The sequence below is a fragment of the Lutra lutra genome, chromosome 6 (genome assembly GCF_902655055.1).
Source record: "Lutra lutra chromosome 6, mLutLut1.2, whole genome shotgun sequence".
Lineage (NCBI taxonomy): Eukaryota > Metazoa > Chordata > Mammalia > Carnivora > Mustelidae > Lutra > Lutra lutra.
Window position 1 is genome coordinate 28,963,093 of NC_062283.1, and position 13,078 is coordinate 28,976,170.

Genomic DNA, 13,078 nt, shown 5'->3' on the forward strand with positions numbered 1-13,078 from the left:
CTCACCCCTGGCCCAGGCTCCCAAGCTGCATTTGGCCTTCCCTGCTCCTTCTTGGCCCACTTGCACCTGGAATCACAGGTCCTCCCCAAATGCTGCTTGGCTGAGGCTGCCAGGGCCTTCCTGCCCCTTTCCTAGTAGGGACTCCCCCAGGTAATTCAGGCAGTGCTTGTTACAACCTTCTTGTAAATGAGGTGTAGGGAATTCTTGAGACCCCAGCCTGAGGCTATCTGTCCACCCTCTGCATCCCGAAGCTGCCCTTGCCACCACCTCTCCACCACCTACCACATGGAAACACCCCCGGAAGAGCTCTGCTTAGCCTGAGAATAGAGACAGGGAAGGACAAGCTCAGAGCAGGGAGTCCCAGCCCCACTGCCCAACTCTCACTCAGAGCAAGGAGAGGCCATGCTCACCACTCAAGGGCCCTGGTGTCCCTGGCTGTGAGCAGGGCTAAGGGTGGGGATGCAGACATGGCTCCCAACCCCTCTCAGAAATCTGACTTCCAGTTCCTGTTACAGAAGTTGTCGTTCCCTACAGTCTATGCAGAGGGAGACATGAGGGGGGCCCCACATCCATGAGAGGCCCTCCCACCCACTCCCCAGATTTCTCACTTGGGCTCCCATAACTGCTATTGATTTCTTGTTCTTGGAGAAAGAACACACACAATAATGGTGATAAAAGCAGCAGCAGCAGCAGCAGCAGCAGCAGCAGCAGCAGCAGCAGCAGCCAGCCAACTGTCTGTCCGTACCTGTGCTCTAGGGCCTTTCCAGGAAAAGGGCCATATATCAACTGGGGCTCCCCAGGACCACAGGTCTGCTCTCTTCTCTTCACCCTGGCTCCTGACCCGACCAGAGTCAGAGCCCCCTCCACGATCACCTGAGGCCCACTGGAGTGCACAGGGTGGACTGTGGCTTCCATGCAGCAAGTGAAACTCTGCTCCTTTCCCTGAGGGACCCTTATGGTCCCCCATGTCCAGTAGGTCCCATTTCCACTAGGCAGGACTCCCCTAACCTGCTAGGCATCCTGGCTCAGGGGTTCCTGATCCTGAAGTCAGGTCAGGGAGATATTCCCAGGAGAGAAATGGAAAGCCCAGAATATTAGGCTGACCAAGCCCTCCAAGGGCTGGCTGCAGAACACGTTCTCTGTTTGGGGCACTGGGGAGAAAGCACAGAGCCAATGAGGCACATGGCTGAGCCCTGCTCCCCTCTAAGGGAAACAGAGAGAAGAGAGCTGCTTCTCCCATCTTTTTACCTCTTGCTGAGGCCTTCATTGACCCCAGACCTTCTCCAAGTTTGTTCTGCACCCTGGGGTCCAGTTCCTTTGGACTGGAGGATGTCCCTGGGATCCAGGCCTCACTTTCTTGGATCCACATGTTGATGCTGAGGACGGGGCATGATGGGTGGGTTCTTGGGCTGAGGGGAATATAATGAAACTCTTTGTGACATGGAGGCTAGGCTTCCTCTTCTGCCTGACACCCACCTTCCTGGTTCAGTTTTCTGTAGCAGAGTCCACTGTCTCCCTGGACTATTAACACTGACAGGATTCAGATTTTTTTTTTTAAGATTTTATCTATCTATCTATCTATCATCTATTTAATCTATTTATAGAGTGCATGAGCAGGGAGGGTCATTGGGAGGGGGACAGAGAGAATACCAAGCAGACTCTGTGCTGAGATCATGACCTGAGTTAAAAATCAAGAATTCGACATCAACCAGCTGGGCCACCCAGGTGCTCCTGAGAGAATTCACTTCTGGTCCCACATGATTGGTATCTCTATCCTTTATCCAGAGGCTTTAAGAGTTTAGGCCTATCACAATACAATGCGCCAAGAGAACATATGTGCATTCCATAGGACAGGGAGGGTTTCCTTTGACAGTGTTTTGCAGGAGGAGGTTCAATGGGTCTAGGGGAGAGGAAGGCCTCTGCCCCAGGGCTGAACCTTTTTTGCCCAAGAAGCCCATCCAGGACTCCAGATATTTCTGTTGCTTCCACAAAGCTCTCCCTGCACATGGCTAAGGAATCCTGGCTTTGAGAGCCATCTACATCCCAGGTTTCTTGATTTCCATAATCAAGATCAGTGTAGAAGAGCAGGGAACTGTCCATCCATGGGTATTCAAGTCATAGGGGAGGAAAGGATCCCCATCACAGTGGAAATGCCTGAGGACCCTGGTGCAGTTGTATTCTTGGATCTCCCAGTCCCAGATCTCCTGGAGGAAATGCAAGCCGGCCACCATCCAGCAGTGAATTTCCCAACCTGTGTCCCTCTGCCCTCCCCGCCCCAGTGACAAACTCCAGCCAGAGGAGCCCCTGTCTGCTCTTCTCCACATCTTTCCTGTGTTGGCTCAGTAATGGTCCCTGTAGGCTGAAGTCCACAGACCCTCAGTCCTCACCCCCCACCCTCAGCCAATCCACTTCCCTGGGAAAGGTTTCCCATCCTTCTTGCTCTGACCCCACTCTTACCTCTTCTTGGGGCCTGCAGGGCCAGGAGGTCTTCCAGACTCATTCTGAATTCCTTCCCGGTGTCTCTCAAGCCCTTGGTCTCTGTTGCCCATGTCTCAGGTCCCTGGATTGCTTCGGCCCCTAATCTCTGTGACTCTGCCACATCTTTCTTGTTGTCATGGTGCAGGAAGGCCTGACCATCCAAGTGTCTTTCAGCAAAAATTCTCCGATGCACAGATTCATCCTGGGACACCACTGTGAGGTTATAACAAAGACCGTGGGATACTGGGCAGGGAGCAGAACATGGATGAAACTGCCTTCTGGAAGTAACTGCATGTCTTATGTTTCTCAGAAAAGCTCAGCTGTCCTGAGCTGCTTGAAGTATTGAGCATGCAGAAAATGCATTTGTATAAGGCACAGGAGGGAGGCTTTCTAATGCAGGAAGAGAGGAAAGGGGGCAGGAAGGAGAGGGGAGAAGGAATGGCAGAGGGGGCTGGAAATGGGTAGACATGCAGGACAGGAGCCAGGAGAGGGAGTCACAGGCCTCTGTGAGGTGAAGATAGGAGGTCAAGGGGAAAGGCTGGCCTGCAGGGACCAAGGGAGGGACAAGAAAGCCATGGTGAAGGAATGGTATTCTTGCCAGCTGGGAGGGAGGAGCAGTGGGGAGCCAAATGTTGATTAATCCATGGCCAGAGCTGCCATGGAGCCCAGGGGGCTTATGGTGGAGTGGAGAGCCAGGGGCTGCTGCCTGTGGTGAAGGCTCATCAGGGAGGAGATAGGGTGAAGGGAGGGAGGGACTCTGAGGCAGAAGGCCTGTTGTGGGGGGGTGGTGGATTGTGGGCACAAGGGAGCTTAATGTGGGCCAGTGCCCCTGGAGGAGGCAAGGGTTAGGTCCAAGTGGAATAGTGGCAGGGTGATTCCCCAGGTGGGGATGGGCTGGACCTGCCAGGGTCCCCTGGGGAGAGGCAGTAGGCAGGGGTTTCAGAGAGGCAGAGCAGGGAGCCCAAAGGGTAGTTTATATGAGAAAGGAGGGGAATGAAAGAGAAAATAGAATCAAAACACCATGGTGAACTCCCTGGAGAAGGACCTGCATGGTGGGGGTGATATTGGGAAGGGGGACAGGTCAGATCCCCAGAGAGGTTTAGAGGGGACATCCAGCACAGGACAGGCAGGCTGGGAGAATGCTGGCTGTAGGGAAAGGCTGGAGCTGACCACGTGGCGGAAACAGCCAGTTTGGGGACTAGGTGTCAGGAGTGAGGCCCACTGGGGTCAAGGAACCAAAGGAGGGATGAGGGCCAAGGATCTGGGCAGTTGGACCTGGAGCAATTTTCTGGTCTTTGGGGGAGAGGGGATGGCAAGTACCTAGGAATAAACATAACCAAAGAATTAAAAAATCTATACACGGAAAACTAGAAAACACTGATGAAAGAAACTGAAGATGGCACAAACAAATGGGAAGACAATCCATGCTCATGGATTGGAAGAACAATATTGTTAAGATGTCTATACTACCCAAAATCTACATATTTGATGGAATACCTATCAAAATACCAACAGCACTTCTCACAGAACTAGAACAAATAATCCTAAAATTTGTATGGAACCACAAAAGAGCCTGAATAGCCAAAGCAACCTTAAAAAAGGAAAGCAAATCTGGAGGTATCACGTTCCAGACTTCAAGTTATACTACAAAGCTGTACTAAGGGGTGCCTTCATGGCTCAGTCATTAATCTTCTGTCTTTGGCTCAGGTCATGATCCCAGGATCCTTGAATCAAGTCCCGCATCAGGCTTCCTGCTCCGAGGGAAGCTTGCTTCTCCTTTTCCCTCTCCCACTTCCCCTGCTTGTGCTCCCCCTCTTGCTGTGTGTCTCTCTGTCAAATAAATAAATAAATAAAATCTTAAAAAAAAAATACACAAAAAACCTCACAAAGCTGCAGTAATCAACAGCATGTTACTGGCACAAAAATACATGTATAGGGACTCCTGGGTGGCTCAGTGGGTTAAGCCGCTGCCTTCGGCTCAGGTCATGATCCCAGGGTCCTGGGATCAAGTCCCGCATTGGGCTCCTTGCTCAGCAGGGAGCCTGCTTCTCTCTCTCTGCCTCTGCCTGCCTCTCTCGCTGCTTGTGTGCTGTCTCTCTCTCTCTTCCTCTCTGACAAATAAATAAATAAATAAAATCTAGAAAAAAAAAATACATGTATAGATCAATGAGACAGAGTAGAAAATCCAGAAGTAAACTCACAGTTATATGATCAATTTGTCTTTGAGAAAACAGGAAAGAATATGCAATGGAAAAAAGACTGTCTATCCAAAAATGATGTTGAGAAAACTGGACAGCAACATGCAAAAGAATGAAACTGGACCATCTCCTTAAACCATACACAAAAGTGAATTCAAAACAGATTGAAGAGTTAAATGTGAGGAAACCATATAAATCCTAGAATAGAGCTCAGGCAGTAATTTCTCGGACATCAAGCACAACAACATTTATCTAGGTATGACTCCTGAGGCAAGGAAAACAAAAACAAAAATAAACTATTCGGATCAAAATAAAAAGCTTCAGTGCAGTGAAGGAGGAGCCGACAGAATGGGAGAAAATATTTGCAGATAACATATCTGATAAAGGGTTAGTATCTAAAATGACAAAGAACTTACACAATTAAAGAAAAAACAAATATTCCAATTAAAAAATGAACAGAAGACATGAACAGACATGTTTCCAAGAAGACATCTAAGTGTCCAACAGACACAGGAAAAGATGCTCAACATCACTCATCATCAGGGAAATACAAATCAAAACCACAATGAGATATCAACTTTCACCCGGTCCTTTTCATCCCAGGGGAAGAAAATATCATGTTAGAGGCCGGGGACAGGGTGAGGCCATGAGATCATAGAGGAAATTCCTAGTCCTGGTTGAAAATGAAGTTTCCAGAATTGTGCCTGAAGACCCAGGACAGGATCAGGAAACACGAAGAACGAGGTGTGGGGTCACTGGGTCACCTGACATGCTGGAGGTCTGTTCTCAGAAGTATCCTTCCTCTCTGTCCTGTGACTGCTGGGAATCAGGCCCCCATCACCAGGATTAACAAGATGAAAATGTGTCCTTCATTGTCACAAATGTTTGCTACACACTGCGTGTTAGTGATCAGCTCCAGAGTGGGCAAGTACATGTGCAAGGATGGTACTTTCCAGTTACAAGGCAGGACAGTCTGCTACCTAGGAAACCCCCAAAGGGACAAGAAACCTCAGATCCTCCCACTCCATTCCCTACCTGAGCACTTCTTCCTCCAGATCACAGCTCCAATCACCACAGGGACCACAAGGAGAGCCAGACCAGCAATGATCCATGTGATGAGGACGATGGGAAGAGGAGGCTCTAGAAAGGGAGGGTGAGGGGTTCAGACCTCTGGTTTGAATCTTGACCCTGTTGAAATTCTCCAGAAGGCCTTCTGCTTTCCCTGAGAAGAGGCTCGACCCCAAAACCCTCCTTACCCCATCTCAAGGTAATGGGCTCAGACAGTCCCTCATGCTGCACATGGCATGTGTATCTCTGCTCCTCTCCAGAAGGCACCACCACAGCAACCCACTTCTGGAAGGTCCCATCTCCTGCAGGCCTGGTCTCCACAAGCTCTGTGTCCTGGGTCAGGTCCTCTCCCTCACACTGCCAGGTCAGAGTGATCTCCACAGGGTAGAAGCCCAGGGCCCAGCACCTCAGGGTGACATCACGGTCAGAGATGGGGTGGTGGGTCACGTGTGTGTTGGGGGGTTCTGAAGAAAAAGAATCAGAAATTCCACCCTTTGGTTTACCATTAAGGGCCACCGAAAGGGCATTCATGTGACCATCCTGAGGTGTACAGGGCCATTGGTTTGAATGGAAGAAGCACAAAACCCAGAAACCAATGTAGTCTAAAGGATCTCCTAATCCTGGAAAGTTCTAGAATCAGGGAGAGAGTCCAGGGTAGGAGGCTGTAGGTCTGAGAGAGCACACTAATGTGTGCTGACTGGGTGGGAAGGTGAATCAGTCAGAAAACCTGGAGTCAGGCCTCCAAAGATGTTCTCAGATAGAGAACAAGGCCTTGAGAGGGAAAGTCACGGTTGCCAAGGTGGCTGCCAAGGTCAAAGGGAACCGCTGATGGATTATTTCAGGAATGGTCTCCAACTGCCTCCTGGGAGAGACTGGATTCCTCAATTGCCCTTTAGAGAAAAGCGGCCCTCTGGGTGAGTCACTCTTTACAGGAACCTGAACACCCAGGCGGAGGGCTCGGTCTCCCCACCTGTGGATCTCCCATGGGAGATCCCACCGATTTCCCCACCCGTGGGAAGGCGGTGTTCTGCCACTGAGTCCATTTTCCCTTTCTGGTGGGAAGCCAGCCCCAGGGGAGGGGAGATCAGGGAGGCCCTGTTGGCCCTGGTACTTGAGCGCAGCAGCGTCTCCTTCCCGTTCTCCAGGTGCCTCCGAAGCCACTCCACGCACGTGCCCTCCAGGTAGTTCCTGTAGCGCTCTGCCTCACCGGCCACCTCCCACTTGCGGAGGGTGATCTGCGCAGCTGTGTCCGCCGCGGTCCAGGAGCGCAGGTCCTCGTTCAGGGCGATGTAATCCGCGCCGTCGTATGCCCACTGCTGATACCCGCGGAGGAGACGCCCGTGGGCCCCCACGTCGCAGGCAGAAGTCCACTGGAAGGTGTGAGACCCTGGCCCCGCCCCCCAGCCCGGCAGCAGCGGTCAGCCCCTAAAACCCTCCCCGCCCCTACCCGCGAGCGACTAAGTCCAAACACAAAGTAAACCCCACAGAGGTTCCCGCGCGCTCTTCCCGGGTCTGGGCACAAGTGGGTCCCGCAGCCTCACGGTGGCGCTCATACCCGGACACTCGGGGGCGACACCCGCCCGTCGGTGGGGATGGGGGTCGTGACCTGGACCCAGGCCCTGTCGCTCACCGGCCTCGCTCTGGTTGTAGTAGCCCCGCAGGGCGTTCAGGCTCACTTGGAAAGCCTGCGCGTTGTGCTTGACCCTCCGCGTCTCCTGGTCCCAATACTCCCGCCCCTCCTGCTCCACCCACGGCGCCCGCGGCTCCATCCTCCGACTGGCAGAGTCGCTGTCGAACCGCGCGAACTGCGAGTCGTCCACGTAGCCGACTTCCCAGTACCGGGGCTCCCCGCGGCCGGGCCGGGACACCGCGGTGGAGAAATACCTCAGGTAGTGGGAGCCTGAGGACCCGGAGAGGCTGAGACCCCGCCCGACACTCCTCCCGGCGCTGGGCCTGGGGCCCAGGAGGAGGGCGGCGGGGGGAGAGCCGGGGGAGGGGAAGCACAGAGTCGGGGAGAGCAGGGCGGAGGCGGGGAGGGACCGAGGAGCACAGGCCGGGGCGGGGGTGGGAGAGGCGGAGAGGCGCCTTCCCCGGGGGTCCCGCGTCCCCGCCCGGCGGTCCCCCCGCTCCCGCCCCGCAGAGGCCCTTTCCTCCCGCCCCCGCACTCACCCGCCCAGGTCTCGGCCACTGCCAGGGCCCCCGACAACAACAATGCGAGGGTTCGGGGGCCCATGCCCCAGACCCTTAGGGTCTGAGGAGGAGAACTGAGTCCCAATGGTCTGGTAAAGACTTCAGAAGCTTGGATCCGCGGTGCCGCTGATTGGCTTCTCCAGAAACCCGATGCCCAATGGGAGTGTGCCCTGGGTTCGCGTCACGAGTATCCAGGTAGGAGGACATGATGCAGGTTGTGAGAGGGAGAGGTGAAACCCGAGGAGATGGGGACTCCCTGGCACTCTGCTTCCTCGCCCCAGACACCGCCCTGGGATCTGAGACCCTGAGAGGCAGGTCCGGGGACCTGGGTCTTTGATCCGACCCCTCACATACTGCACGGCGCGCTCCTCGTGACTCTGTCTCCCTGAGTTATGGCGCAGGAGCTGTGTGAATAAGTGATTCTAAAACATTTTGTTCACAGGGTATCTATATGGTCTTACAAATTACTGAGGATCCCAAGAATATTTTTGTGTATGTGGATTTTGTGTTTGTGTGTGATAGTAGGAATAAAACAGGGTTAAACATTTACTATTAATAAATTTATTAGTTCATTTAGAATTATATTAAAAGCAGCTGACATGAAAACAGAAATACTGTTTTTATGAAAAATAACCAGTTCCCCAAATAAATAGGATAGCTAGAAGAGTGGATTTTCTTACATATTCCATTTTTGCAAATCTCTATCTTTCTTGTCTGTCTCCTTAGAATACCTTTGGATGTTCAGATTTGCTTCTGCATTTATGGAGTTGTTTTGGTTGGAGTATATGAACAAATTTACAGCCTTGCACAAATATTGAGAATATTATGTTTTATAACCTTTTCAGAGAATTATTGCTATTCATCTTTGATACTATATTCAAACTACACAAGGTATTCATTCTCTAAGGTTACTTGTGAAGTGGAACCTGAAACAGTATCATTGACTATGTCCTTGTCTTTTACATTAAAATCCACAGGCCCAACTTGCACACCAGATGGATCTTGTACTAATGCATGATTTAAAAAAAAAATTTTTTTTAAATTTAAAATTTAAATTTCATTTTTTTAAAGATTTTATTTATTTATTTGACAGAGAGAGACAGAGAGAGACAGCGAGAGGGGGAACACAAGCAAGGGGATTGGGAGAGGGAGAAGCAGGATTCTCATAGAGCAGGGAGCCTGATGCGGGGCTGGACTCTAAGACTGATGTGGGGCATGATCCCAGAATCCCAGGATCATGATCTGAGCCTAAGGCAGATGCCTCAGATGCCTAATGACTGAGCCACCCAGGAGCCCCTGTTTTTTTGTTTTTTTTTTTTTAAGAAATATGGGGGCGCCTGGGTGGCTCAGTGCATTAAGCCTCTGCCTTCCACTCAGGTCATGATCACAGGGTTCTGGGATCGAGTCCTGCATCAGGCTCTCTGCTCGGCAGGGAGCCTGCTTCCTCCTCTCTCTCTCTCTGCTTGCCTCTCTGCCTACTTGTGATCTCTCTCTGTCAAATAAATAAAATCTTAAAAAAAAAAAAAAAGAAACCCATCATAAAAGATAAATATTTAAAAAAAAAAGAAATATGTTGTTTCACTAAGTTATATATGTGTTCCAATATTGATGAGAGTGAATTGAATTATCAAAAATTCATGTTTGTTTCAATGTTACCACCAATCCCAAGAAGAAAGTTTGTGGGTACTGAGAAACTGTCAAGCTTATTAGTGGATCATAAGTTTTCCAAAATTCTGATTTTCTGTTGGGCGCTTACATTTTATCAAGGCAGAAAGTACTGTCAGCTATCATGTGTGAGCTGATTTTCGTGAAGTGATAGGTTTGTGTTCATTTTCAAGAAACTGCCTGTGAAATATCCTAGTCTAAATAATCCAAGTTTCTCTGTCATTCATTCCTTCAAGCAAAAATGGCATTTGATAAAAAAAAAGAGGCCAGTTATGTTCACACCAATTATTTCCCTTGGGGCTTAGGGATGCAGCAGAAGTGCTATACATCCCATGTTACAAATAAGATGTTACATATGTGGATTTGAGAATAATTTAGTAAAAATAATAATTTTTATTTTATTTATATATATATATATATTTTTTTTTAAAGATTTTATTTATTTATTTGACAGAGAGAGATCACAAGTAGACGGAGAGGCAGGCAGAGAGAGAGAGAGAGGGAAGCAGGCCTCTCGCCGAGCAGAGAGCCCGATGTGGGACTCGATCCCAGGACCCTGAGATCATGACCTGAGCCGAAGGCAGTGGCTTAACCCACTGAGCCACCCAGGCGCCCTTATTTATATATTTTTAAAAAGATTTTATTTATTTATTTGACAAAGAGAGATCCAAAGTAGACAGGCAGGCAGAGAGAGAGAGGTGGAAGCAGACTCCCTGCTGAGCAGGGAGCCCGATGCGGGGCTTAATCCCAGGACCCGGGATCACGACCTGAGCTGAAGGCAGAGGCTTAACCCACTGAGCCACCCAGGCACCCCCAAAATAATAATTTTTAATACTCCAGCCAGGGTATTTTTGTTCTTGTGTGTTTTCATCTTGCTTTTTCATGGTCCATGATGCCAGCTGAGATTGACAGTACATTGAAGCCAAATTGGAGGGATGAGAGCAGATTATTATGCCATTTTTCTAGGTCTTTGAGTTGTATATCAAATCTGGGGATGCTTGGGGTGCCTGGGTGGTTCATTTGTTAAGCGTCTGCCTTTGGCTCGGTCATAATTCCAGGGTTCTCGGATTGAACCCTGCATCAGGCTCCTTGTTCAATACGGAGCCTGCTTCTCCCTCTCCCACACCCCCTGTTTATACTCCCTCTCTCGCTGTCTCTCTCTCTATATATCAAATAAATAAAATCTTAAAAAAATAAAATATGGTTTGTCTGTTATAAGAATTGTTTCTCCAGTTTTGTTTTGATGTCCATTAGCATGGTAAGTTGTTCTCTACCACCTTGCTTTGAATCTGGAGGTGTCTTTGAGTCCTCTGGTAAGCATCATACGATGGGTCTTTTATGCTGAGTGAAATAAGTCAAGCAGAGAAAATCAATTATCATATGGTTTCACTTACTTGTGGAACATAGGGAATAACATGGAAGACATTAGGAGAAGGAAAGGAAAAGTGAATTGGTGCAAATTAGAGGGGGAGACAAACCATGGGAGATTGTGGACTCTGAGGAACAAACTGAGGGTTTTAGAGAGGAGGGGTGTGGGTGGAGGGTGAGCCTGGTGGTGGATATTAAGGAGGGCACGTATTGCATGGAGTGCTGGGTGTGGTACATGAACAATGAATCTTGGAACACTGCATCAGAAACTAATGATGTATTTTATGGTGACTAACATAACACACACACACAAAAATCCATTCTGATACCCTATGTCTTTTGATTGGAGCAGTTAGTCCTTTTCCATTCACAGTGATTATTGAGAGATATGAAGCTAGTGCCATTGTATTACCTGGAAATTTGGTTTTTCTGTATATTGTCTGTATTTCTTTCTGGTCCTTGTTTACTTTTGGGCTCTCTCCAATCAAAGGATCCCTTTTAATATTTCTTGCAGGGTTGGTTTATTGCTCACAAATTCCTTTAGTTTGTTGTTGTTGTTATCTGTTTTTTTTTTTCCTGGACAGTCTTGATCTCTCCTGTTCTGGATGACAGCCTTGCTAGATAAAGTATTCTTGGCTGCATACTTGTCCCATTTAGCACATTGTATATACCCTGCCTATCCTTTCTGGCTTGCCAGTTCTCTGTGGACAGATTTGCTGCTTAACCATCTGAGCCACCCAAGAGCCCCATGACCGAGCTTTTTTATCTCAGCCTTGTGACTGACTTTCAAGTCTTCAAATTTTACATACTCCTGAAGCGTGGACTTGCACTGTTCCTCCTGGGGGAGGGAGAGGGGTTTTGCCTTGTTTCTTCCTTTTGCTGAGCTTTTGAGAGCAGTCTAGGAACAACATAGTGGTTCACAGTTTATGGCAACACTGGACAGAAAGTTGGCACCTAAGCTCGCTGTTTTCAATCAGCTTCCCTGTTCTGATGCCTGGGAACTCTGCCACACTCAGGCACCCTGTTCTTCTTGTGACCCCAGGGATCCTGAGACCACATGGTTCCACCTAGGATTCTGCCCTGCCTTGCCACGTGAGCACCTTTAAGCGAGGGACGTCTTTCATTACAGCAGACTTCTGGAAGTTCTGCTTCTGTGTTCTGCTGCTTATAATACTTTGCAGTAGGCTCCTTAAGGAAGCTTTCTCCCCTCTGCCATGTCCTTTGATATATGGTCCCAATTCATGTCTCCGCACCTCATACCCTGCAAAAAGTGGTTGCTTTTCTATTTGCTGAATTGCAGCAATTCTTTTCTCAGATCTCTGATTGATTTCATAGGTGTTCAAAATGAGTTGGTAATGATCCAGCTGAATTCCAGGGACCAAACTTAGGGTCCCCTACTCCTTTACCACGTTAACTTCTCTCTGGAATAATGAAGCTATTTTCTTACTGTCATTATTGGACTGTTTATTGAAAGTGTATGGAGGGGCGCCTGGGTGGCTCAGTTTGTTGGAGCCACCCAGGTCATGACTTTGCCTCAGGTCATGATCCTGGGGTCCTGGGATTGAGTCCCATGTCTTGCTCCCTGCTCAGTGCGGAGTCTGCTTCTCTATCTCCCTCTCCTCCTCTCCCCAACTTGTGCTCTCTCTCAAGTAAATAAATAAATAGGTAAAATCTTTTTTAAAAAGTTTATGGAAATGTAACTGATTTTTGTGTGTTGACCTCATATCCTGCCCCCTTGCTGAAATCATTAGTTCTGGTAGCTTTTTAGTTGATTCTCTAGGACTTCCTATGTACGAGATCATATCATCTGCAAACAGAAATAATTTTACTTTTTTTTCTTCCCAGTCAGGATGCACTTTATCTTACTTTTTTGCTCTAGAATGTCCAGCACAAAGTTTAATAGAAGTGGTGAGGTTGGACATCCTTTTGGTGTTCCTGATCTTAGCAAGAAACAGCCAGTATTTTTCCATTAAGAAATTGTTAGCTTAAGGGTTTTCATAAATTATTTTATTTTTTATTTTTTTAAAGATTTTATTTATTTGACACAGAGAGAAATCACAAGTAGGCAGAGAGGCAGGAAGAGAGAGAGGAGGAAGCAGACTCCCTGCTGG

The 13,078-nt window shown here is 48.8% G+C and overlaps 1 protein-coding gene across 3 annotated transcripts; it reads right to left on the reverse strand.

Annotated features, from left to right (window-relative positions):
* Positions 1-842: 842 nt before the first annotated feature.
* LOC125101800 (HLA class I histocompatibility antigen, alpha chain G-like) lies at positions 843-8,069 on the reverse strand. Of its 3 annotated transcripts, none has more exons than XM_047732281.1 (7): positions 7,914-8,067; positions 7,375-7,644; positions 6,856-7,131; positions 5,933-6,208; positions 5,712-5,816; positions 2,458-2,721; positions 853-1,409 (listed from the first exon to the last, which is right to left on the reverse strand). In XM_047732281.1, exons 1-7 carry the CDS (start codon positions 7,975-7,977, stop codon positions 1,264-1,266), a joined length of 1,401 nt encoding a protein of 466 aa, XP_047588237.1. In that variant the 5' UTR covers positions 7,978-8,067; the 3' UTR covers positions 853-1,263. The 3 variants fall into 3 exon arrangements, with proteins under 3 accessions (XP_047588238.1, XP_047588237.1, XP_047588239.1); XM_047732283.1 differs by having other exon boundaries at positions 855-1,409; positions 7,375-7,532; positions 7,914-8,032; XM_047732282.1 differs by lacking the exon at positions 6,856-7,131 and having other exon boundaries at positions 843-1,409; positions 7,914-8,069.
* Positions 8,070-13,078: the final 5,009 nt, after the last annotated feature.

What these genes read in the sequence shown, in the direction of transcription:
- LOC125101800 (XM_047732281.1), bottom strand. Translation starts at nt 7,977, where the DNA reads ATGGGCCCCCGAACCCTCGCATTGTTGTTGTCGGGGGCCCTGGCAGTG. An exon ending in GGAGACGCTGCTGCGCTCAA is followed by an intron (nt 6,209 to 6,855) that starts GTACCAGGGCCA and finishes CTTTTTCTTCAG; the next exon opens with AACCCCCCAACACACACGTG. An exon ending in GCCCATTACCTTGAGATGGG is followed by an intron (nt 5,817 to 5,932) that starts GTAAGGAGGGTT and finishes CTCCCTTTCTAG; the next exon opens with AGCCTCCTCTTCCCATCGTC.